General features: G+C 39.3%; 1 protein-coding gene and 1 pseudogene across 2 annotated transcripts in view; both read right to left on the bottom strand.

Moving 5' to 3' along the window:
- The window catches only part of WDR63 (WD repeat domain 63), a 103,253-nt gene that overhangs the window by 32,527 nt on the left and 43,402 nt on the right, over positions 1 to 27,324 (bottom strand). Inside the window, exons 7-12 of the mRNA XM_006898379.1 lie at positions 25,840 to 25,929; positions 24,471 to 24,557; positions 20,911 to 21,039; positions 13,439 to 13,512; positions 10,020 to 10,164; positions 9,795 to 9,882 (exon numbers count right to left, since the gene is read on the bottom strand). Coding sequence (XP_006898441.1) covers positions 9,795 to 9,882; positions 10,020 to 10,164; positions 13,439 to 13,512; positions 20,911 to 21,039; positions 24,471 to 24,557; positions 25,840 to 25,929 — 613 coding nt within the window. The remainder of the gene's footprint in view (positions 1 to 9,794; positions 9,883 to 10,019; positions 10,165 to 13,438; positions 13,513 to 20,910; positions 21,040 to 24,470; positions 24,558 to 25,839; positions 25,930 to 27,324) is intronic.
- On the bottom strand, positions 467 to 1,998 carry LOC102851644 (annotated as a pseudogene). Its single transcript, XR_438986.1, has one exon. The product of XR_438986.1 is annotated as a Ral GEF with PH domain and SH3 binding motif 2 pseudogene (transcript).

Genomic DNA, 27,324 nt, shown 5'->3' with positions numbered 1-27,324 from the left:
ATTATCTGCTTTTGGTCATACACAGCACAGTATGGTGAGCAGAAGTCCAAGCTTTTTTAGACTTCTAATTTAGCAGCAGAACCCTTTACTTAAACCAAAGCTGATGTAGAATTCCCAGGCTACACAACTGATCAAAGGGGTATGGAGTTTGAGCAAAAAAGGAAAGGGGTTTTGTCAATGGTTCAAAGAGAAGAAGGCCTCAGAGAAATGGTATCATCAGCTATGTCTACTCTATCTTGACCAGAATTACTTTTGGAAATTTACTAAACTCAAGGTCATCCTCATGAGATGTCGATTTTTCCATCACTGGGAAGAGTGATGACAATAGCATCTAATATTTATTGAGTGCATACTACATTCCAGTCACTAGATTATGTGCTTTACATAAATCATTTCATTTGATTCATTATTTCCTGAGGTCTTTAAGGATGAATGGAGGGAGGTTCAGAGAGGTTAAGTAACTCTTTTTTTTTTCCTGTTGGTTCTCCTTTCATTCTTTTAAGGCAGTGGTTTCCACAGGTCAGTTAAGAGATAAGAAGCATGGTCCATGGCAGTTCGTTTTACAACTCCGGTTTGTTCTCACTTCATTCCCTGAAATTAGCGTTTTTTTGGTTCAGAACTCCAGAGGCTGAGCTGGAACCCCCAGGCTCCGTCCTGGCACAGGGTCAGTTCATAGCTGGTGTTTCCCCGGCATGGCCTCACTCCTGCTTTGGAGCGATAGGTTACCTTTCTTCTTTCTTCGGTTTTTACTCAAATGTCATCAAGTTTGCAGGAACCTGTTGTTTGTTACTTTGGCAGGCTGCACTCAAATGCTTAAACCACAGCATTGCATTCATCCTATTGCCAGCTTGAAACTTGTATGAATTTCCTTTCTCAGAATCAGTCAACAAGAAGAGATCTGGATGTTCTAGGTCATCAGCCATCATCACCATCCATCCAACAACAGACACATTCTTATTTGACGTGGATTTGAAATGTTTTCTTTTTGTTGCCTTTAGAGATTTGGCAGCATAGTAAAAAAGCTGGGTCCCACACAAAGCTGCCCAATATTTGTCCAAGATGCTACTGTTGGCTTTTTGCCTTCTTTTAACAAAGTTTTTCTCCTGAGAACACCTTGAATAGTAACGGCTCCTGGGTATAAATGTACTGCCAAGTCTTCTGATTCTGCAGAACTTCTGGCGTTCACGTGGCTTCGATAGCCATTTCGTGCCATTCTTGTCAGCGAGCGGAGAGAATAGTATAATTTGCTCCTTTGAAAAGCAGGCCATGACGTCTCTTCACTTAGTTCAGAACCATCACTGCTACCTATTGATATCCCACTGGAAAGAGTAGAGCTCTCTGCGTGGCTCCGAGATGGTGCGTGGGGCTCCATGACGCTGTCATCTAGCAGGTGTCTGGGGCCCGCATTTGGGAACGTTGCACTCTTAAACTCTGCTGTGTTCATTTTATGAATGAAATTATAGCCCAGGCTATGGCACTTCCTATGTCCATGTGGGATCAGATTCCGAGGGGATGGGGGTGTCTGTGGTAGCAAGGCTCCTTCAGCGGCTACACTTTTTCTTCCACTTTTTGGAGACGCTCCTACTTCAGGACCTAATAAGTCTTCCCTGGATGCAGCAGAACGTGGCGTGCTTGTCCCTGGTTCTATCTTTAATGAAAGCTTGTAATTATCATCTTCCACAAACTTCTGCAGTTCTTCAATATACTGAACAGAGTTCAGATATTTTTGGACATGAGGCAACATGGGAATATCATATTCACAGGACTGCTGTAAATCAGAAATTATTCTAAGGGTGTTATTCATCAAATTTGATCTCTGTTCATTTTCTAGAATGCTGCCGGTTGATGGGTATGCTGAATCAATATATGTTAAATCTGACAAATCGATACCTAAATAGGGAATACACGGTGTCATCTTTAAGCTACTTATATAATCTCTGAGTCTTTTGTAGTTATCTTCTTTACTCATTACATATTCTAATTTCTCAAAGGTTGTTTTGTCGTGTTAAGGCTCTGGAGGAAACACACAGGAATAATGTACATGAGGCCTTGGACGTGAAGTGATTGGGCCCCTGTTGCTGTTAACATAGGATTGAGGACTGATGTGTGGGAACATGGACCTGATGAACGGACAGGCAAGCAGTGTGAATATTGCAGCCACTGCTTCTGAGAAAAGTAGCAGTTCTGAGTCTTTAAGTGACAGAGGTTCTGAATTGAAGAAAAGTTTTGATGCTGTGGTATTTGACATTCTTAAGGTTACACCAGAAGAATATGCGGGTCAGATCACACTAATGGATGTTCCAGTATTTAAAGCTATTCAACCAGATGAACTTTCCAGTTGTGGATGGAATAAAAAAGAGAAGCACAGTTCTGCACCAAATGCAGTTGACTTCACAAGAAGATTTAACCATGTAAGCTTTTGGGTTGTTAGAGAGATTCTTCATGCTCAGACATTGAAAATTAGGGCAGAAGTTTTGAGCCACTATATTAAAACTGCTAAGAAACTGTATGAGCTGAATAACCTCCATGCACTTATGGCAGTGGTTTCAGGCTTACAAAGTGCCCCAATTTTCAGATTGACTAAAACATGGGCGTTATTAAGTCGAAAAGACAAAACAACCAGAGAGGTTAAGTAACTCTTAACACTTATGATTTCATACTGATTGCACACACTAATTGTGAGTTAACGACATGCTGTTCCGTGTTAATTTTAATAATTTATCTTCATAATACTCTATAAAATAGCATCTATTTTATTTAACCCCCTTTCTCATTAAATTGTTGTTGTTGTTGTTATGTGCCATCGAGTCGCCTGCGACTCATAGCAACCCTATGTACAACAGCCCTAAACTCCGCTCTGTCCTGTGCCAATCGCACTGTCTCTGACACTCCCATCCCAATTATCCCAGTCACTGAATCAATCCACCTCATAGAGGGCCTTCCTCTCCTGCGCCGTCCCTCCACCCTCCCAAGCATGATGTCCCTCTCTAAGGACCGGTCTCTCTCCTCACTACATGTCCAAAGTAAGTTAGACGGAGCCTCAGAATCCTTGCCTCCAAGGAGCCACCCAGTTTAACCCTCTCCAGGGCAAATCTATTTGTTTTCCTAGCAGTCCATGGTATTCTCAGTACTCTTCTCCAGCACCACAGCTCAAAGGCATCAAAAGAGATAATTAGTTCCAGTCAACTAAGAAATGGTGATGTTGGAATTCAAACCCAGCCCATGGACTCAGCAGTGCTGTCACTGGAGCTGGTGTCACCCAGTACTGTTATTCATGGTGTCATCCCATCATCATCCTGCATGGCCTATGTCCATCCAGACCATATTCACTGCTGTACTCATAGATGACCCGCTGTGAGTTTTCTGAGGCTGTAAATTACATGGGGGGATACTGCTCATCTTTCTCGTGCAAAGCCACTAGTGGATCAAACACCAGAGAGGGACCACCTTTGGGTTAGCAATGCCTCATGGACTAGACCATCAAGGCCCCCTGCACAGAATCTTTAATATTTATCACCAATTTTAATCATAGAATGTGATAAATGTAGTTGTAAATTGCTTAAACATAATACTTGTTGTTGTTATGTGCTGTTGAGTTGCATGCGACCCCTAGCAACCCTACGTACAGCACCTCTGAACCCTGCCCTGTCCTCAACCAGTCTCACTAAATGCAGCACACCAACCACCATTGCCTCAGTTACTGTATCACTTTATCTCATCTCTCTTATGTTGTCCCTCCACCCTTCTGAGCATGATGTCCTTCTCCAAGGATTGGTTTCTCCTGTCCACATACCCAAAGCATGTGAAATGGAGCTTCAAAATCCTAGCCACCAAGGAGAAACTTGTTTTCACCCTCTCCAACACAGACCTATTTGTTTTCTTGATAGTCTATGGTATGTTCAAGACTCTTCTCTAGCACCACAATTTGAATGCAATCCTTAGTCATTGTTCAGCTCTCTGATGCATAGCAAGTAATTGTGAAGACCATGGCCTGGATTAGGGGCACCTTAGTCTCTAGACTGACACTGATATTTTTCAGCACTTTGGAGAGGTCCCTGACAGCAGATTTTCCCCAATGTAATTTGTCTTGATTTCCTGACTGCTTGCATTAATTGTGTTGATTGTGGAGGCAAGCAACGGTAATTGTAAAGAATCAATCTCTTCTGCATCTATCATGGTGCTGCCAATTGGCCCAGTGGTGAGAATCTTTGTCTTATAGATGTTGAGCTTCAATCCATATTGAAGAGTACAGTCCTTGACCTTCTGCAATAGGCACTTCAGGTATTCTTCAGTTTCAGGAAGCAAGGTTGTGTTATCTACATATCGTAGGTTGTTAATGAGTCTTCCTCCAATCTTGATGCCACACTCCTCCTCATAAAGCCCAGCTTCCCAAATGATTTGTTCTGCATACAGATTGAAAAGGTATGGAGACAGGGTGCATCCCTGATTTAAATTATATGAATACTAACAACAAAATTGTTTTGTAAACTCTTTCTACATTGAATAACAACATTATTAGTTACATTATTAGTAACTGAGAACATATTTTTTATATTTTTCTCATTGTTTCCTTTTAATTATAGTTTCATTCTAAAAAGAATTATTGATATAGGTTTACAAATACTAAATGGCAAAATATTCTGGTTAAAACAGCAGAAAATTCAGCAAAAGTCGAGATTATAAAGACACCAGCAGCAATGGCATGTGTTTGTGGGGAATACAAAATCATGTGAGTTGAAACACTCTCATTAGTAATAAGTTAATAATAATGACAGCTCTGTCCAGAATACATTAGAAGTTTCAAAAAGTAAATTAGCATGGATTGTTGTTGTTGTTATGTGCCGTCGAGTCGTTTGCGACTCATAGCCACCCTATGTACTACAGCCCTAAACCGTGCTCTATCCTGTGCCAATCTCATTGCCTCTGACACACCCATCCCGAGTACCCCAGTCACTGAATCAATCCACCTCATAGAGGGTCTTCCCATCCTGCGCTGTCCCTCTACTCTACCCAGCATGATGTCCCTCTCTAAAGACCTGTCTCTCCTTACAACATGTCCAAAGTATGTCAGACGAAGCCCCAGAATCCTTGCCTCCAAGGAACAGCCTGGTTTAATCCTCTCCAAGATGAATCTGTTTGTTTTCTTGGCAGTCCATGGTACATTCAATACTCTTCTCCAGCACCACAGCTCAAAGGTGTCAATTCTCCTTCTATCCTCCCTAGTCATTGTCCAACTCTCTGATGCATAACAAGTGATTGCAAAGACCATGGCCTGTATCAGGTGCACCTTAGTCTCCAGAGAGACACCGTTGCTCTTGAGTACTTTAGAGACATCATTAACAGCAGACTTTCCCGTCGCAATACGTTTTTTGATTTCCTGACTGCTGGTGCCAAAAGTGTTGACCGTGGAGCTGAGCAAGCTGAAGCTGTGAACAATCTCAATCTCTTCGCCATCCATCCTGATGCTAACAATTGGTCCAGTGGTGAGAATTTTTGTCTTCTTGACATTGAGCCTCAGTCCATTTTGAAGGCTGTAGTCCTTAACCCTCTGCAGTAAGTGCATGAGGTCCTCCTCAGTTTCAGGGAGCAAGGTTGTGTCATCTGCATAAAGCAGATTGTTAATAGATCGTCCACCAATCCTAACGCCACTCCTCTCCTCATAGAGCCCCGCCTCTCGGATAATCTGCTCTGCATACAGGTTGAAAAGGTATGGAGACAGGACACATCCCTGACATACACCCTTCCCAATTTTGAACCATGCAGTGTGGTTAGCCTTATAAATATATTAATAAATATAAATTGGGCCTATGAAAATGTTTTTGCTGTTGTAACTATAGGGGAACCCTGGTTGTGTAGTCCATAGGGAATTGAAATTCTACCCCCAAGGTCTTCCCCTTCTATTGGTTCAAATCCACCAGCCACTGCATAGGAGAAAGATGAGCAATCTCATTCTGTGCATTTTATAGTCTCAGAAAACCAGCTGGAGGGTCAGTTATGAGTTGGTCCTGAGTTGATGTAATGAGAGAGGAAGAGCGAGTGTGTGAGGGAGAACACATTAACCATAGGGATATTTTTATAAAAGGTAATCATTGCTGCAGAAATGGTGCACAAACATTTTATAGCTGGTCATTCCCTCTGACTGTGTGAGATCTCCACATCCCTACCTTCCATGTTACTTTGCTTAGAAAGTTACAACACAGCCTTAGAAGGCAATAAGAAAGAGGGAGTCCGCAACCCTTTAGAGCAAAGGGTTTGTCAAAATAAACACAGAAGTTCTTAAACCCAAACCCAACCTACTGCCAGTTGAGTTAATTCCAATGTAACAGAGACCTTCCATTGGCTGAGGCTGTAAACCTTTACAGGAGGGTACTGACCATCTTTTTTCTGTGGAGATGTTGGTGGATTCAAACAGTTGACCATATCAATTAGCACGGCGACATGGAACACCCTACTCTATCCGAGCTCCTTGAACTTCTCCAAATGACTGCTAAAAAGGCACAAACAGTAAATTTTTTTTTTTTAAAAAGTGAGGTGAGTAGATTGTGGCCACTAGGTGGCAACAAGCTACCAGACATTGATACTGGGGCTGAACCCAGGCCTGGAGAGAATGTGGTAGGCAAACAGAATAGTGTGGATTTGTTATCCACCATTCGAGGAGAACCAGTAAATACAATGTGATCAGCAGTCAACAGCTCAAGTCTGGCCATCTTAGGTGAATAGCTGGCAGTGGGTCTGAGGGAGTTCTAAAATGTCATAGTTAGATTTCAAAGTCAGAAAACTGGCATGTCCACAGTAGCTGGCTTTTGAGACAAGAGAGGCTGTGTTAGCACAAGAAGAGGCATGTGTTTCTAACAGAAAGGAGGGTATGGCTATAGCAGCTGCCCTTAGAGACAAGAGGGGCATGTGTTAGCAAGACCTCTGGGATTACCAAGGAAGATTTACTTCTCTCCAGGACAAATGGAATTGCCTACAACATAAAGGACAGGACCAACGACGGCCTTGAGTGAGAACCTGAAAATGTATGTCCAATCCCTTTAGGAACTGATTGAACAAAATAAGACTTCTGATAAGCATAAAATAAGCATTTTATGAGCAACCTATTAAATACATGAAAGTACAAGTAACTGTCCTGTTATTTATAGAGCTTCTGGCATTGACAAGGAGTCCTCAGAAATTCAAACTTGATTCAGAAAAGAACATGGAACTAGGGATATCATTGCTGAAGTCAGATGGATCATGACCGAAAGCAGAGAATACCAGAAAGATGTTTACTTGTGTTTTCTGGACTATGCAAAGGCATTGGGCTGTGCGGATCATAATATAATAATGGATAATATTAACGGGAATCACAAAGCACTTAAAAGTGTTCAGGCAAAATTTTACATAGACCCTGAAACAGTTGTCCAAAAGGAACATCACAGCATTTAAAATCAGGAAAGGTGTGCATCAGGGCTTTCTTTTCTCCATACCTATTCAATCTGCACTGAGAAATGAGGAAATCGCTGAGAGGCTAGACTATATGAAGAAAAATGTGTCATCAGGATTGGAGGAAGAGTCATCAACAATCTACGTTATGTAGACAATACAACACTGCTTACTGAAAGGTGAGCAAAATTTGAAAAATTTACTACAAAAGATCAACTACTACAGCCTTCAAGATGGACTACATCTCAGAATCAAGAAAACAGAAATCTTCTCCACTGGGTCCACAGCGATCATGATATAAAGAGAAAAGATTGAAGCTGTTAGTAACAATCAACACACAGTGTGGCAGCAGTTAAGAAATTAAAAGATGTACTGCATTGGCAAAATTTTGAGTCGAGGACCTCTCCAAAGTGCTAAAGAAAAAGAGTTGAGAGACTATTGTGCACCTGAAGTTGAACAATGAACAAGAATGACAGAAGAAGAATTGATGCCTTTCAGCTGTAGTGTTGAAGAAGAGTATTGAATATCCCACAGACTGCCAAAAGAACAAATGTCTTTCTTGGCAGAGGTGCAGGCCCAGTGCCTCTTAGAGGCAGTGACAGTGAAACCTCATCTGATATATTTTAGTCATTTTGTCATGAGGGAGCAGTCCTTGAGAAAAAACCTCATATTAGGAAAGATGGAGGGTGAGAGAAAGACTCTCAACAAGATGATTGACACAGTGACGACATGCTGCTCAATGGCTCAAGCTTGTAAGGGATGGTGAAGATGGAGCAGGACAGGACAAGGTTCAGGTATGTTGTGCACAGGGGGCTATGAGTCATAGTTGATTTGAAGGCTTCTAACGACAGCATGAGTACAGACCTGAACCTATATGGCTGGAGCTCAATGTTATCAGTAATCATAAAGTCCTTGGAGCTCTGGCAGCCTGGTGGTAAGAAGCTGTGCTACAATCTCAAAGGCCGGCAATTCCAATCCACTAGCTGCTCCACCGAGAGAAGGATGAGTAGTCTCCTCCGAGAGTCACTGCTTCTGAAAACCCGCTGGAAAGTCAGCTGTGGGTCAGTTCTGACTCAATAGCACACAACAACAACAATCATAGCAAAGAAAAAGTAGAGGGGAAAAAAATCCTCCTTGAATTTCTCTGGAATGCAAAGAAATAAGGAATAGTTACATATAATATTTTAGTGTTTGACTGCTTTGAAAATGTCTATAACAATTCAGTGATTCTACATTCTTTCTTGCTTTTTTTTTTTTTTTAACATGAGGTCTTCATCACAGTAATTTTTATGAAAGGAATTTGCCAGGACTTTCGTCTTTGAAACTTCTGGGTAGACTTGAACTGCCAACCTTTTATACCACCTAGGCCCCAACAGCTATGATAAAAAAAACCTCATTGTTTTAGAGTCAGTTATGATTCCTATGACTGTTCACAGGGTTTCTGAGGCTGCAAATAGAAAAGCGGGAGACAAGCATCTTTCTCATGTGGAGCTGCTGGTGGATTCCAACTGCCAGAGATGGGCCTTCGGGTCAGCAGTGCAGCTCGCTATGGACTCACCACCAGACACCATCATAGCTATTATCAAACCTCACTGACAGCCACAGCTGACCTTCCAGTGGCTTTTCAGAAGGCTGTAAAGCACATACCGGTGGATTACATATTTTTTCTCCTAGGAGCCCCTAGTGGGCTTAGCAATATATGTCCCTATGGACCAGATCTTCCCTATCTATAGCTATGATAAAGCTCCATAGTGAAGATTTTGCTGGGGAATGTTGGGGAGGATGGGAGGGCCTCTGGCCAGGACAGATCGCCTAAGCTCTGGATAAGTGCAAGCCTCCCAATGGCCTTTAATGCGGGGTAGAGAAAGCTCCCGTGTGTTTGGCTGTACCAGCCGGAGAAAGCTTGCCACCTGGGAAGACGGCTGCCGCATTTGTTGAGCTGGGAGTGGTCCCTATAAGGCTGAGGTTGTCCTATCCAATCCACATGTCCTGCATCTGCAAGCTCACACTATCTTGTTTTCCTGTTTATTTGTTCATATATAAGTGCCCTGCAGTCCCCAATAAAATTGAGCTGCATTGACTCTCTGATCCTCTGCTGGAGTGGTGTGTCTCTGTTGTGCTTGCCCCCATAACGGTGTCACTGTTTGTTGCCAGTGAACAGACAGCGAAAAGATTTCTTGATACAACAGTTGTGACTGCTTAGCTTAGGTCGTTAGAGCATGGGGCTAATAATAAAGATTTCTTGATACCATTTACAAATGGGACTATCATAGCAAACAATTCACCTTAGACATGAAAAGCCACGGATACTCAAACCATTAAATGACTTTTTTTCTTAAATGACTTTCTAATAAAGCAAAGGTAATTACCTTGTGATTTGTAAACAAGATGGTCTTCATTCAGGCCTAACTTGATTGGGCAGTGGTCTATACTTGTTTCACCTTTAGACAGCTTTATCTTTAGGGAGAACATACAAGAAAGATTATTTCCACATAGCCTCCCTGTGGGATTTACCTTTCTGCCTTCATCTTTATCTCCCTCAGATTGCTTTGCCTGTGCAAAGTACCTGTGAATCCCACCATCATATTACTTACCTTAGCAAAAGGTTTCCAGGTGAGATCAAGGTGGAAAAAAGTAGATGGTATATCCGAAGGAATTTCAATAGTTTCTTCCTTCTTTTTCTCTGTTGTCTGTGGGGTTAGAGTTTTCTGTGGTCTGAGATCCCAAAAACATATTGTGCTAAAAAAATTGAAGTATATATGTATATATATTTTTAATTTTTTTTAAATAAAATTTTTATTTTATACTAGTTTACTTACAAAGTTCATATACATTGTTTTTCACACTGGATCTTTCCCATCTCCTTTTCCCACCTCTCTCCTTCACCCCATCAAATTGTGTGATCCTATGATTAATACCCCCCCAATGCCCATTCATCCTCACCCTTCTATTCTGCCCCCCGCCTTGGATCCTCATACCCATTCTACAGTAATGGTCTTACAAGAGTATTTGTCCTTATGAGACTGAGTTGGTTCACTTAGCATGATGCTCTCCAGTTCCTCCCAAGTTAGGTTGTAATTTACAAAATCTTTGTCCCTGTTTGTTGTGCAGTATTCCATTGTGCGACTGTACCATAATTTCTCAATCCATTCGATTGTGTTTGGACATTTGGGCTGTTTCCATGTTCTTGTGATGGTGAATAACGCTGCTATTAACATTGGTGTATAAGTCTCCGTTTGTGCCTAATTTCTCAATTTCTCAGGGTATAGTCCAAGCTGGGTCATATGGAATTTCTATGTTCAGTTTTCTAAGGATATGCCACATGCCTTCCGGAGTGGTTGTGCCATTTGACAATTCTACCAACCGTGTATGTCAGTTCCTATCTCCCCACATCCTCTCCAACATTTATTACTTGCAGTCCTGTTAAATTTTGACACTGCGACTAGAGTGAGATGGTGTTCATTGTGGTTTTGATTTGCATCTCTCTTATTACCAGTGATTTGGAGCATTTCTTCATGTGTCTGTTGGCCATCTGAATATTTTCCTCGGTGAAAAGTCTATCTATGTCTTTTGCCCATTTTGTAATTAGCTTATCAATCATATTAAACTTTCATTATGAGACCCTTGTATATTGCCAAATGTTTTGGGTTTTTTCCAGTTTGTAGGGTTTTTTTTCAATCTGTTGGAAAATATTTTTGATGCACACAGGGACTTAATCTTTAGAAGATCCAGTTCATCAATTGTATACTCTTCAGATCGTGCATTTCTAACTGTATTTGACAGTTTTTTTATAGCATAGACTATCCATCCAAGCTTGATCCCAGTTTGTCTCCGATGACCTTTATGGTTTTGGGCTTTACTCCCAGGTTTCTGATCTACCTTGAGTTAATTTTTGTGTATGGTGTGAACTATGTACAGTAATATTCATAGCAGCATTATTCACCATGGCAGGAACATGAAAACAGCCTAAATACCCAACCACAGTTGAATGTTTGGAGCAATTATGGTACATTCACACAATGGAATACTAAGCAGCAAACAGGAGCAATGATTCTATAAATTACAACCTAACTTGGAAGGGACTGGAGAACATTATGCTAAGTGAACCAACTCAATCCCATAAGGACAAATACTGACTAAAAGAATTATTGTAGAATGTGTTTAAGAATCCAAGACAGAGAGGGTGGGAGCAGAGGTGTGATTGTGAGCAGGTGGTGCAGGTGTGGGGTATTAATCATAGGGTTGCACAATTTGATGGGTGGAAGGAGGGCTGGGTAAAGGAAGTGGGAAAGATCTGGTGTAAAAACAATGTACAAGAACATTGTAAGTAAACCAGTATAAAATAATAACTTCATTTTTAAAAAAAGCACACTAGGCTCAAAGCAGACATTTTTACAGATAACTTGACGACTTTTTGGTTTTAAGAAAATACCAGAGAATAATTTTAAGGTTTAATATTATCTCTGGGGTTGGGGTGGGGGGAGAGAAGGGCAGGGAAGAAAATGTGCAATAGTGAATGAATGGAAATCCAAGTTCTTTATAAACTTACAATAAAATCTCGATTAAAAGAAAACAAATATTGTCTCTGAATAGTTTCAGGGACTCATTGAGCTTTCATGGCTACAGAAACAATGCCATTGAAATAATTCTGAGTCTATACTTAAAAGGAATATAGTTGGTGTGTGATTTTCCTTTTTTTGTTATTTTTACCTGGCTTTGCTGTCAGGGTTATGTTGACCGTGCAGAAATAATTTGGGAATATTCCTTCTTTTCTCTACTCTGAAATCATCTCAGGAGTACTGTTGTGAGCTCTCCTGTGAATATTTGGTACAATTTTCCAGTGAAATCAGAGGTGTTTTGTTGTTTCTGTAGTTGTTGTTATGTGCTGTCGAGTCGCGTGCAACTCATAGCGACCCTATGTACAACATCCCTAAACTCTGCTCTGTCCTGTGCCAATCGCACTGCCTCTGACTCTCCCATCTCAGTCACTGAATCAATCCACTTCATAGTGGGTCTTCCCCTCCTGTGCCGTCCCTCCACCCTCCCAAGCATCATGTTCCTCTTCAAGGACCTGTCCCTCCTTACAATATGTCCAAAGTATGTCAGACGAAGCCCCAGAATCCTTGCCTCCGAGGAGTAGCCTGATTTAACCCTCTCCAGGATGAATCTGTTTGTTTTCTTGGCAGTCCATGGTACATTCAATACTCTTTTCCAGTACCACAGCTCAAAGGCATCAATTCTCCTTCTATCCTCCCTAGTCATTGTCCAACTTTGTTTCTGTTAGGAGTTTATTTATTATCTCTTTGTTGATCTAGAGTGTTCATACATGGCAGAACAGAACTGCCCATATTTTCCAAGGCTGTAAATCTTTATGGAAGCAGATTGCTTCATTTTTTTCCTGTGTAGGGGTTCAAAGCACCAACCTTTTGGCTATCAGTTGAATTCTTTTCCACTACGTCACCAGAGTTTCTTACCTTTTGCCTGGATATGATGAAAATATAAAAAGGTTCTCCCACCCCCAAAAAAAGGTTCTCCCAATTGAATGTTATACATATTTATGATTATGAATTAAACTTGAATATGAACAGCATTATCATAAATGTATAAATATGAGAATATAAAGAATTGGATTAACTATGATAAAACTATACAGTTTTATCAATCATAAAAGCTAATTCTTCTTTTGATAATATATTTATACATCTGCAAATATTTTTAAAATCATTAACAATCTATAACACTTTGTCCTTTAATTATAGGACGTTTGATTAGGATGTTGTGGTTGTTATATGTTGTAGTTAGAACTGACTCATAGCTGTCTCTCTAGTGGGTTATCAGAGAGAGGAGATTGCCCATCTTTCTTCTGAGAAGCAGCTGGTGAATTAAAACCGTGTAACTTTGGGGTTGGCAGTGCAGATTTTTTATCACTACGATAGTAAAGATTCTTTAAAGGTGAGAGGATGGTAATTTTAGGAACATGGTTAAATTTAAACACAATTAAAATAAAACATACCAATCTGCAGAACATGTTACAAGTTGACAGCATATTTCATTTCGGTTCTCAAAGACAGTACCTGTCCTGTTAATCTATTATTAAATAAACAAACAAACAGAAAATAAATGTAAAGTTAAAATAAAAATTTTGAAAATTAAAACAAATGTTTATCTGCAATAATATGTTCCCATAACTTTAAGTACTTTTATTCTTATTCTTTGAACCTTTAATTTTTATAAAAAGTTTGCACAGATTTTTAAGATAAAACATAATTCTGTCATATATTCTAGTCTAATCCTTTTTCATACAATTTTGACATAGCTTTACTGACAATGCGTGTAATATTTTTATCCTGAGATTTTCCTTCAACCTAATTTGAACATTTACCCACGTAATTATAAATAGTCGTATATTTCATATAGTAACTATATGAAATACAGTTCATAACTATATGAAATATTATGTTGTTGTTGTTATGTGCCGTTGAGTCGCTTGCGACTCATGGCAACCCTATGTACAAAAGCTCTAAACTCTTCTCTGTCCTGTGCCAATCACACTGTCTCTGACACTCCCATCCCAATTGCCCCAGTCACCGAGTCAATCCATCTCCCAGAGGGCCTTCCCCTTCTGTGCCTGCCCTCCACCCTCCCAAGCATGATGTCCCTCTCCAAGGACCGGTCTCTCCTTACAACATGACCAAAATATGTCAGACGAAGTCTCAGAATCCTTGCCTCCAAGGAGCAGCCCGGTTTAACCCTCTCCAGGATGAATCTGTTTGTTCTCTTGGCAGCCCATAGCACCTTCAGCACTCTTCTCCAACAGCAAAGCTCAAAAACATCAATTCTCCTTCTATCCTCCTTGGTCATTGTCCAGCTCTCTGATGCATAACAAGTGATTGCAAAGACCATGGCCTGTACCAGACGCACCTTTGTCTCCAGAGACACACCATTGCTCTTGAGTACTTTAGAGAGTTCCCTAACAGCAGACTTTCCCATGGCAATACATCTTTTAATTTCCTGGCTGCTGGTGCCAAGAGTGTTGATGAGATATTATACAATTACTTAAATTATTTATGATTACTTGAGCAAATTTTCAAATACTTTTTCAATCTCTTCTGTTATATGCAGAACAGATCACTCAGGAAGCTGGGCTTTATGATGAGGAATGTGGCATCAGGATTGGAGAAAGACTCATCAACAGCCTACTTTATGCAGATGACACAATCTTGCTTGCTGAAAGTGAGGAGGACATGAAGTGTTTGCTGCAGAAGGTCAAGGACTGTAGTCTTCAATAAGGACTGAAGCTCAACCTCAAGAAGACAAAGATTCTTACCAGTGGGCAGATTGGCAGCATCATGATAGATGGTGAAGAGATTGAGACTGTTAACAATTACAGCCTGCTAAGCTCTACAATCAACATTCTTTTAGTAAGGAGATCAAAAGATGAATTACACTGGGAAAATCTGCTATCAGGGACCTCTCAAGAGTACTGAAAAATAGTGTCATCAGTCTAAAGACTAAGGGGCTTCTGATCCAGTCCATGGTCTTTGTAATTACTTGTTATATATTAGAGAGCTGAACAATGACTAAGGATGATAGAAGAATCTATGCCTTTGAGTTGTGGTTCTGGAGAACAGTCTTGAACATACCATGGACTGCCAAAGAAACAAGTAAGTCTGTCCTGGAGAGTGTGAAACCAAGTTTCTCCTTGAAGACAAGGATTTTGAGGCTCTGTCTCACACATACTTTGGGCATGTGGCCAGGAGGGACCAGTCTTTGGAAAATGACATCATGCTCAGAAGGGTGGGAGGATAGCGCAGGAGAGCAAGACCCTGGATGTGATGGCTTGATACAGTAACTGGGGCAATGGGGGTTGGTGTGTCAGAGTCAGTGAGACTGGCTCAGGACAGGGAATGTTTCAGAGCTGTTGTATACAGGGTTGCTATGAGTCACAGGTGACTCAATGGCACATAACAACAACTATAACAACAACAATGTAAATGTTGTACCATAATTTAATTATTATTAACAGAACTGCCAGAAGTGCAGGCTGAGTTTAGAAGAGGCTGTAGTACTAGGGTTATTATAGCTAATGTTAGCTGAAAGCAGGGAACACCAGAAGAATGTCTACCTGAGTTTCATTGACTGTGCAAAGTCGTTTGACTGTGTGGATCATAACAAACTGTGGCTAACTCTGAGAAGAATGGGAATCCCAGAACACTTGATAGTGCTATTGCAAAACCTGTACTTGGACCAGGAAGCAGTCTTTAGAACTGAGCAAGAGAACACTGCATGGTTCAAAATTGGGAAGGATATACTCCAGACTCAGCGGCACTTAACAACAATAATATCAACATAGAGAGAGAGACCAGCTGGCCCAGTGGACAGAAAGCGATGCTACCAAGCCAAAGGTGGGTGACTTTTAATCTGCGGCCCTCAGGCCTATCTTTCATTGTTTTTGTTCAGACATTCCTTTAGGTCATATAGCCCTGGTGTACAAATTGCTGTACCATGGTCACTTTGGTTGCTGTGAGGCTGAACACTGTGACACTGATGTGTCAAATGCATTAATGGCTGGCTACCCAATGCGGACAGAGAGTGGGGTGGAGCTCCCCGATTAAAACAAGCTTGGAAGGAGGAGTGGCATCCACTTCCATAATAGCTTGCCTCTGGCAACCCTATGAACCTGGAGAGAGGATAAAAGGCACCCAAGCTTCGGGGACTCTCCTTCATAGGGTCACTATGAGTTGCCTGAGACTCGAGGGCACTTAACAACAACAACATACTCCAGGGATGTTTCCTGTCTCCATACCTTTTCAATCTAGATGCAGAACAGATTATCTGGGAGGCTAGGCTCTATGAGGAAGAATGTGGCATCAAGATTGGAACAATCTGCATTATGCAGATGACACAACCTTGCTTGCTGAAAGTGAGGAGGACCTGAAGTGTTTGCTGCACCCTTCCATGTGGATTGAAACTCAACATCAAGAAAACAGTGATTCTCAACATTGGGCCAATTGGCAGCATCATGATAGACGGTGAAGAGATTGAGATTGTTAACAGCTTTAGTTTGCTTGGCTCCACAGTCAACACTCTTGGTACCATCATACAGAAGATTAAAAGAAAAATTGTGTTTTGGAAAATCTGCTGTCACCAGAGTACTGAAGAGCAACGATGTCACACTGGAGACTAAGGTACACCTGATCCAGACAATAGTATGTGCAATTCCTTGCTATGCATTAGAAAGTTGGACAATGAGTAGGGACTACAGAAGAAGAATTGATGCCTTTGAGCTGTGGTGCTGGATAAGAGTATTGAATATACCATGGACTGCTAGGAGAACAAACAAGTTTATCCTAGAGAGGGTGAGACCAGGCTGTTCTTTGGAGCAAGAATTCTGAAGCTTTGTCTGACAGACTTTGGACATGTTTCAAGGTAGGACAAGTCCTTGCAGAGGGATGTCAAGCTTGGAAGTGTGGAGGGGCAGCACAAGAGAGGAAGACCCTTGATGAGATGGATTGATTTAGTGACTGTGGTAATGGGGGTAGGTGTGTCAGAGACAATAAGTTTGGCACAGCATAGTGCAGGGTTTGGGGCTGTTGTACATAGAGTCACTATGAGTTGCAGGTGACTCGACAGCACATAACAACAAAAACAACAACCATATGTGTAGGTTCTTTCAGCTTTTCTGTGCTAATTCCTTGTAAAGACATCATGCTGGAGAAAGTGGAGGATCAGAGTGAGAGAAAAGGACCGTAACAAGATGGATTGACATATTCGCTGTAACAATGGGTTCAAATATAACAGAGATCATGAGGAAGAGGCCAGATAGCACAAGGTTCAGATCTGTTGTTTATAGGGTCTCTCTCCATGAGTTGCAGTTGACTCACAGCACCTAACAACAACAAACTGTGGAGCCAAACAGAAATGTTTATGTGGCTGTTAAATAGATTAGGTCAATAGAAAAGAGACTTGGTGTTAAATAATATACCAATGGTGCACTGTTGCCAGTGACGGTTCCATGATTTAAGGAATTAGAAATAGCATTCCGCAAACATGCATAGGATTGGTAGGAGGTTTTATGACCCCTGTGGGGTGCAGAGAACCAAACCAAGTATATCTTCAAGTATATCCTCAACTCATGGCAACCCTGTATGTATGTCCACAGTAAGTTGTGCCTCACAAGGTTTTCAAGACCACACCTGACTTTCAAATCACTCCAAGGTGGATGCAAACAATCGATCTTCCCACTACTTGTTGTTGATTGCCATCGAGTCGAGCACAACTAATAGTGACCCTATGAACAAAAGGTCTGAAGTCCCTCTACAACTATCGACATTTATCAAAGTTCATAGAATTTCTGGAGGCATGTTGTTTAGGAAGTGGATGCCACTCCTGCTTCCAACTGCTAGCTGAGTATTTTACCATTTTCACTAAAAGGCTCCAGATTCCAATCAATTTAGCTTTCAAATGAAGTTACATTCTTTGCAACAAAGTGTCACTCTGAGTCACCAGAAAATATGGCCAACCCTTCTGTCCATCTAAAATGAGTACTGATGAGCACAGTAGTGAACAAGGGTAGGACTTCAACAGCAAGAAAGGAGTGAACACAGAACTAGGAGAAAGGATGAAAACAGGGGCACTGATGAGGTTTGTTGGGTGTCACAGAAGACAGGCAACCTGTCCACAGATTCAAGAAGCAGTGATCTGAACACAACAAGGAAACACTGACTAGTTTAAGATCAGGAAAGATGTGTCAGGGTTGTCTCCTTTCAGGCCACACCTATTCAATATGTATGCTAAGTAAAGAATTCAAGAAGTTGGACTATATAAAGAATAGTATGTCTTCAACAAATAGTGCTGGCAAAACTGAACTGCTCCTGTAGAAAGCTTAAACAGGATCTACATCTCACATCATACACAAAAATAAACTCAGGTGAATTAGAGATTTAGAGATAATGACCCAAACCATAAATATCATAAGAGACAAAATTGGAAAAAATTAGAAGCCTACCCTATGGTATAAATAGGTTATCAAATACAGTCAGAAATACACAGGCAGGAAAGGATAACATCTGTGGACGGGACCTTCTAAAGATTAAGCCCTTGTGTGCATCAAAAACTTATTCCAATAGGGTGAAAAGAAAACTTACCACCTGGATAAAAATACAAAACAAAACAACCCCAAACATTTGGCAATCTCATACAAGGGTCTCATAATGAAAGTTTACAGAGTACTCCTGGGCCTCCACAAGAAAAAGACTGATAACACAATTACAAAATGGGCAAAAGACATGGAAAGACTTTTCACAGAGAAAGATATTCAGGTGGTCAACAGATAAATGAAGGAATGCTCAAATCACTGGCAATGAGAAATGCAAATCAAAACCACGATGATATACCATCTCACCCTTCTAACAGTGGCAAAACTTAACAGGACAGCAAGTAATATAAGTGTTGGAGAGGAAGTAGCAAGACAGGAACTCACATACACTGTTGGTGGGATTGTAAACTGGTACAACAGTTTGACATTTCTTCAAAAAACTGAACATAGAAATTCCATATGACTCTGCTATTCCACTGCTAAAAATATACCCTGAGGAACCAAGACATAAATGAGGTTTTATACACCAATGCTCACAGTAGCACTATTCACAATAGCGAGAACATGGGAACAACCCAAATGTTCATCAACAAAATAATGGATTGAGAAATTGTGGTACATTCACACGACAGAATATGCAGCAATCAGGAGCAATGATTTTAAAAAATACTATATAACACGAGAAAGGCTAGAGAGTATTAAGTTGGGTGAACTAACTCAATCTCATAAAGACTAATACTGCATAAAACCATTATTGTAAAAATAAAAGGATAACTAATAAGATGCGTATAAATGTCCAAAGCAGAAAGGAGCGGAGGCAGGTTGGCTGGGGGGGAGAGGAAGAGTTACCAGGTGGCAGAGTTTGCAGCAGCAGCAGCAGCAGCCACCGCAGAGCTTACCAATTTCACTACCTCATCCTTTTTTTTTTAAATCATTTTAATGAACATTTACAGAGAATTTGGATTTCCATTCATTCATTGCTGCACTTCTCTCCCCGCCCAGCCCCTCCCGCCTCAGTTCACGACTCTCTTTCAAAAGTAAAAGAAACACTCCTTCCCTGGTACACAATCCCTTCCCGCCACCCCCTGCACCCCTCCCACCGCCCCAAGTACATTCCACTACGCAACAGTAATTGTGGACTCTTGTGATAACCATAATGCCCTATCATACATCGCTTTTAAATTATTCATTCCCTCATCTGTTTCAGTGCAGTATACACAATATACCTCATCTTTTCTAATATGGGGTATTATTTTAAAATAAAACAGGTAAAATAAAATTTGCCTTTTGGTTTAGAAATTCTCACATGGATATTTTGCATCTGTCAACCTAATCTTTTGTGACATCTTGCAAAAACTTAATCCTATTCCACAAATCGGAATTTCTATTCTGATGTGCTATTTTTTTTTATAATTTAAGTTGTTGTTGTTGATTGTCTTTGAGTCAAGCACGAGTCATAGCGACCCTATGAACAAAAGGCTTGAAGCCCCTCTACAACTAACTAAATTTATCAAAGTTACGGGGTTTCCAGAGGCATGTTATTTGGGAAGTGGATGCCACTTCTTCCAAATAATTCAAGTCAGTAAATTTAAACTTATAATCCACATAAAATAAACTTTTTGATGATATGACTTGTTGGTTAAAATAGAGTTCTTCCTCTTATATTGTATTAAATTTTCATATAGCTGCACTATTTTGATCCATTATTACTTTAAAATTACTGTTGTTTCACATAATACATTTGGACAGACAGTAGTGCTAATCACCTAATTCTAGTTTTTAAAACCATCCTTTTATATTCTCACTTGTTAGTTCTTCAGAGTTCACAATAGACTCTTGGTCTCCTTAAAGAAACCATCTGAAAGCTTTACTAGTTCTAACAGTCACGACCACTACCTTTTATGAGTTTACAGTCAGGAAGCAAGGGGTCACACTGAAAGGTAAACATGAGGCTGTCTGTCAGCATGGCTCACTTATTGGTTAACAAGTTTTCACCTGTAAAGCACACTTACCTCAAGACAGTACCTCAGTACAATCACACGTTACTGTATATCACTGATCTTAAGGATAGCCTTCCAACAAATAGCTGAGATCACTAATTTTAAATCTAGGAATGCTAAGAGTGTAATATAGTTTCCTTTTATTTTTATATATAAAATTTTTATCTTCTTTCTTACTCTATTGGATTAATTTTGATTCCAACAATATTTTTAGTGGTTATGCATGATCCAACCCAAGAGATGGGCTTTATTCTCATACCCAATTCAGATATTGATTTAGCATATAAAGGAATTGGTAAAGAGAAATTAAATATTCTCTTTCAACAAAGTATTTTAGAAATACTTTTATAATAAAGGAGGAGAAAGTGTCAAGCCATCAATACTTACCTCAAATGTGTCAGACAGCCAATGTATATCTGTAATTACTTTCTTATGTCCATTTTCTATTGAAGAGATTGCACAGTGTCTGATATACATTGCTTCTTTATTGCTATCTGGTTCAAGGAGAAATATGGGCTGGAAAAATTAAAAGACAGCTGAGTCCTACATGGAGAGTACTGATATTTTATTAATATTAAAATTAATATTTTATTCATTATTTCTACTTGGTATGGGTTGAACTGTCTCATTGAAAAAGGTTGTATAAAAGTCATAGCTCTTATCATGCAGTTATATGTTAAAATATGTGTAAACTTGGCTGGGGCATGATTCTCAGTGGCTTTGCCGTTATGTAAAGAGATCATATAGAGTTAGCAAATCATTATCCCTCATGATCTGATCAGCTGTTTCAATATCAACTCTCCTAATCAGATTACAGCCCTGATCCAAGGTAGGGAGTTTTCCTGGGATGTGGCTTCCATCATTTCCCATTTTACAAAAGATAATGAGAGAAAAACAAGCAGAGAGAGAGAGAGGTTGTGCCACCTGAATAATGCAGGCTGCCAATGAGCCTTCCTCTGATCCTGATGCCACATTCTTCTTCACAGAGTGCAGCTTCACAGATTATTTGCCCATTATACATAGTGAATAGGTATGGAGAAAGGATACAGTCCTGAAGCACACCTTTCCTGATTTTAAATAATGCTGTGTTCTCATGCTCTGTTCAGACAACAGCTTCTTGGTTTCACATAGCACAATTAAGAATTCTTTGATTCCCATTCTTTTTGATGTTACTCATACTTTGTTTGTTATGATCCACACAGTCAAACGTCTTTGTGTAGTCAATAAAACAAAGATAGACATTCTTCTGGTATTCTTTGCTTTCAGCCACGATCCATCTAACATCAGCAATGATATCTCTGGTGCCACAGCCTTTTCTAAATTCAGCTTTAATGTCTGTCAGTTTCCTTTCAATTGATGTACTGTTCTAGGCATGTTTTGATGATCTTCAGAAATACTCTTCCTGAAAGTTATATTAATGTTGTGGTCTGATAATTCTCACATTCTGTTAGATAACTTCTGTTATAAATGGGAACAAATATGGATCTCTTAAGAATACATGCATAGATAGATACAACAATAATAGATAGATACAGAGATATAAATTCTTTTTTTATTGAGAATTTAATTAAAGTTTATAAAAAACTTGGGTTTCTAATTGTTCATTGGTGAGCATCTTCCTCCCTGACCCCTAACCCCTAGATAGCTTTTTTCTTGGTGAAAAAAGTTCTTTCATTGTTATACAGACACCACCCCCCACCCGTACCCCAGACCACTTTACTATGCAGCTCTCATTCTGGACTCTTCTCATGCCAATAATACCTAATAATATATTCCTTTTATACAGTTCTCTCCTTCGTCTGTTTCAATGCCATGTACATTATTTATCCCATCTTTTCTTAGTTTCTCCCTAGCCCCCATGTCAGTCCTGTTTTATAACAGTGGAATTATGCCATATTTGTCTTTTTGTGACTGAGATATTTCACTCAGCATAATGTCCTCCAGAGTCGCCCATTTTCTATAATAATTCATGAGTTCCTTGTTTTTCAATGCAGCATAGTATTCCATTGTATGAATATACCATAGCTTCTCCATTTGTTTGTTGATGAGCACTTGGGCTTTTTCCAACTCTTTGTTATTGTGAAAAAAGTGGCAATAAACATGGGTGTGCATATATCTGCTTGGCTGGCAATTCTAGTTTCTTTAAGTATATTCCCAGTAGTGGAATTGCTGGGTCAAATGGTATTTCTATTTGCAACTTTTTTTCCCTTTTTAAAAATTATTATTAATTTAAATGAAAATTTACAGAGATTTTGGATTTCCATTCATTCATTGTTACACTTTTCTCCCTGCCCACCCTCCAGTTTGTTGTTCTTCTCTTTGAAAAGTAAAAAAAAAAATTTCTTTCATTGTTATACAATCCCTCCCCCCAAGTCCACTCCACTATGCAGCCTTCATTCTGGACTCATGTCATGAGAATAATATCTAATCATATTTGCAAGGTTTTTAAAAAAATATTTATTCTTTTAATTAGAATATGTTTTCCTGACTAGACAGAAATTAATAATTAGCTGTCATTTTCATTTATCTTTCTGGTGTTCCATTAAAAGATTCTCATTTCTAGAATTCATGCATATAGAATTATTACACAAATCTATTTTTTCACATCTAAGAGTTTCTTTCTCAAATAAATTTTAAGTTATATACAATTTCCTTTGAAATATGAGAAAAATGAGGAACCACCTGTGTTTTATACATATGTAGTTCACACTCTTTTAAAGTTTATTTTAAAAAATATCACAAATTAGTATTTATATAATACATTTCCTTGCTGTTAGACAATATTCAAGTATATTTGTGCTTTTTTTGTTTACATATCAGTAGAATCTATTTTTAGCTTTTAGTATTAAACTGTATATCTACAAAGATTTCTCAAATATTAAATAAAAGAAGCCAGTCATTATGAAAATACAAACTGCTTCTACAGTTTTCTCATCTTTACTTCATTTTTTACGCATTTTCCGACAAGCATGTAATTTCCTGTTCTTTAGGGAAGTTGATAAGTCTTTATCTTGGTGATCTCATCACTCTCCCCTCTCGGCTTGGCATAACACATGGCAGGTTTTCTGAAAACACAGTATTCACTCCACAGTGTCAGCTGTAGCAGTGAAATATTTTAACACTGATATTCTTCATTTCTAGTTATTTGAATTGTAGGACCACCTTATTAGCTGCTTCCAAAGAATTTATTAGATTCTGCAGCTCTTCTTTATTCATTTCAACAGAATATGGTTTGACTTCACCATTTTCTTTCACATCGAGATGAAGGTTCACAAGTAGCATTTGTAGTGTAGCAGGTCTTGTCACTAAAAAATACAAGCTTCAACTGCCAATCAAAATCCTGAAGCTGTGCAGAGGAAATGTCAACTATTTCTCCTAATAGAGTCTGCCTGATTTCAACTTTTCTAATTTTCAAGCATTTCATGGGAGCTTCTCATGAGGTGAATTCAATTTATTCAACTGTTGAGACACCTCTTCATTAGGTAAGTTCCTACCCACTACCACTTTGAAAAATGTGGTCACATCCTCGAGAACATGTGTCCATTCATTCGAAGCCCATACACTTTGATAATTCTGGTGGAGAGCGTAAGTCTGGCCACATATACCATCAATTATTTTGCCAAGTAGCTGCAGGCCCTGCTCGGTTGGCAACTTCTGCAGCTGCCACAAGGGTGTCCCCTATTCCGGCTCCATTCTTAGTGTGAAGCCTATTTGCAATTTTTTGAGAAAGCGCCATACTGCTTTCCATAGTGGTTGCACTATTTTACCCTCCCACCAACAGTGAATAAGGGTTCCAATTTCTCAACAACCTCGCCAACATTTGTTGTTTACTGTCCTGTTAAATTTTGCTATTCTTACTGGGGTAACATGATATCTTGTCGTTGTTTTCAGAGATATAAATTCTTAAATGGAACAAACCTGGAAGTAAAAGGTTATGAAAAGCTCACCTTGAGTGTGTTTTTTTTGCTCCTAGTACTACCAGTCTTAATGTTTTCTATGCGATCTGCATGTGCTGTTATATCCCACAAGACAATCTAAAACAGAAATAAATGTGATAATAGCACTATTTTCAGGAAATAGCTAATAGGCAGTAAATGATAATAAAATTGTTAATTTAATCACCTTGAATTTACCCTACATCTTGAGTACATCAACTACCCTACTGCAATTTTTAAAGTCAATAGAAAAAAGAATATTTTCTTTATTATTAAAATATTTCCAGCAGTTCAATGATTTTGTTCACGCTAGGAAACAATGTATGCCATTGCACTAATTCTGACTCATCACAATCCAAGAGGACAGGACAGAACTGGCCCTTACGCCAGACTCTAAATATTTCCGGATTCTAAAGATTTAGATTCTAAATCTTTACGGGCCAGATCAGCAAATCTTTTTCCCATTAGTAACCATTTAAGTGTCAGAAAAACATCATGTAATTTCTGAACGAAGTTTCTGCTTTGGGAAGAGTTCTTCCTGTCTTTGAGAACGTGCCATGAGTGGAAGGGGTGCGTTGGACTCGTTGAGAAACAGTCTGTTCTCCAGAGTGTTATGCTCAAATGCATAACTGTCCAAGAAGTTGGGAAAGTATAGCTTCTATTTAACTGAACAGAAGTTCCTTGGTGTTGCAAATACTTAATGCTCGGCATTAGTCAAAAGATAAGAGATGTGAGTGCACCTAGAGGTACCTCAGAAGAATAGCGTGGTGACCTATTTTCCAAAAGTAGCCACTGAAAACCCTATGAAGTGTCAGTCTCCTCAGATACACATGGGTAGCTGTAAGCTGGAATTGATTCAATGGCAACTGGTATATACATAGGCTCATATTTAACTATCCTTCCAGATAGTCTGAGATTTTTATCTGTAAACGTAAGTATTAGTTAAATACAAGTATACTGAATGACATATTTCTGTTTCTGGTGAATTTCTATTTAAGTTCTGAACCATCTCCTAACTGTATCTACCTATAAGGAAATTTTAGAAGATTCTTAACTCTCTTGTCAAACAGTTGTTAATACTGTGGCTTTTCTCCCCCATGTAGTCTTATGCAAATGTGTAGGCCTACCCCAGAAACACAAACCAACAAGACCTGACTGTGCATTTCCAGTTATAAAGTGGGGTTAGCCTGTGAGCTTTCCCAGCACTGATACCAGGTCTAAGTAACAGCTTTATGCCCTAGTTCCTGGCTTGATAAACAGCACAAAGGCTGTGCTCCTTTCTTCTGTCTAATTGAATTCCTAGGTAAAAACCCCACCACTTAAAACCCATTATAGAATGTTATCTGAATTAATAATTAGCTGAAAAAAATCCAGTAAGTACCTGTCCATTTATGCAGCCTCCAGCAATGATATTGGGGTCACTGGGGCAGAATTTGAAGCAGAAGATGTCATCTGGGCCCTCCAGCATTAACTAAAGCAAACCCCAGATAATCAAGGAGTCATGAAAAAATTACATGTTGGGCTATGACTTATTAATATTGTTGCTATATTACATCAAGACATACTCTAGTCTAGTTGTACTAGTTGTTAATAAGAAATGTGCATTATAGAGTTTTTCCCCCAGACTTCTATCTCTGAATTATAAGTGCTATCAGTTGGACTTTCTTATGTTGGCCATGTGTGAGAAAGTTTACAATCCTCCCTCTCTCTTTTCCATTTTCCATGGAAAACAAAATGTATATCACAGTGAGGGGATTTTATAATGTTTCTATAAGAAAAATTATGAGAAAAGGGACTTATACAATAAATAATATAAGATAGAAAATTTATTAAAAGTAGTGTTCTGAAAGTCCAAAATGTAAACTTAAGTTTCTCTGATATTTTTCTTTGTTTTATCTCTAGATTGGCACATAATGGCATTAAAAAACAAAATATGTTGAATGAGAAATGATGAAGTATTGACATTGATAATATAAACAAGATCAAGTGCTTAAAGGGATTGAAAAAGTATTAAGAAACAGGTGTATAAAAAAATGGTTAGTACCAAAGCTTTTTTGTTTACCACAAAGCAGAATGCCTATTCTTCTAACAAAATGTTTAAAAAAAGAAAGAAGTCCCCAGTAGCCTACTGTATTTCCAGTGCTGGGCTACATGGTTCAAAATGGAATTGAAGTAAATCATCTTGGCCTAGTTGGTACTTTTTTTGTTTGTTTGTTTTTAGCATTAATTATCACTCTTCATTTGATATGCTGAGGATTCTGGGGAAACCTTTACTTTTGAGAATAAAATTTTGTAATACAGAAGAATTTAATGAAATAACATTTGAGCAAGAGCCTATGGTGATGAAGGAAGAAGTTCAAGCCGCTTTGAAGGATATAGCAAAAAATAAGGCCCCAGGAATAGATGATATACCAATTGACATATTTCAGCTAACAGATGCTGCCCTGGATGTGCTCACCAAGTTGTGCCAAGAAATCTGAAGAGATCTATATCTGTTCCCATTCAAAAGAAGGGTGACCCAACAGAGTGTGGAAACTACAGAATGATATCATTGATTTCACGTGGAAGCAAGATTCTACTGAAGATTATCCAAAAACGACTGGAACAGCACATCAGCAGAGAATTGCCAGAAGTCCAGGCTGGGTTTAGAAGGAGTCATGGTACTAGAGATATTGTAGCTAATATTAGATGGATCTTAGCTGAAAGCAGAGAATACCAGAAGAATGTCTATCTGTGCTTCATTGATTATGCAAAGGCGTTTGACTGCGTGGACCATAACAAACTGTGGCTGACTGTGAGACAAATGGGAATCCCAGAACATTTAATCGTGCTAATGTGAAACCTATACTTGGACCAAGAGGCAGTC

The sequence above is a fragment of the Elephantulus edwardii genome, unplaced genomic scaffold, assembly GCF_000299155.1.
Source record: "Elephantulus edwardii isolate Elephantulus edwardi_28Jun2011 unplaced genomic scaffold, EleEdw1.0 scaffold00227, whole genome shotgun sequence".
Classification (NCBI taxonomy): Eukaryota; Metazoa; Chordata; class Mammalia; order Macroscelidea; family Macroscelididae; genus Elephantulus; species Elephantulus edwardii.
This window is presented reverse-complemented; position numbering and strand designations above follow the sequence as displayed.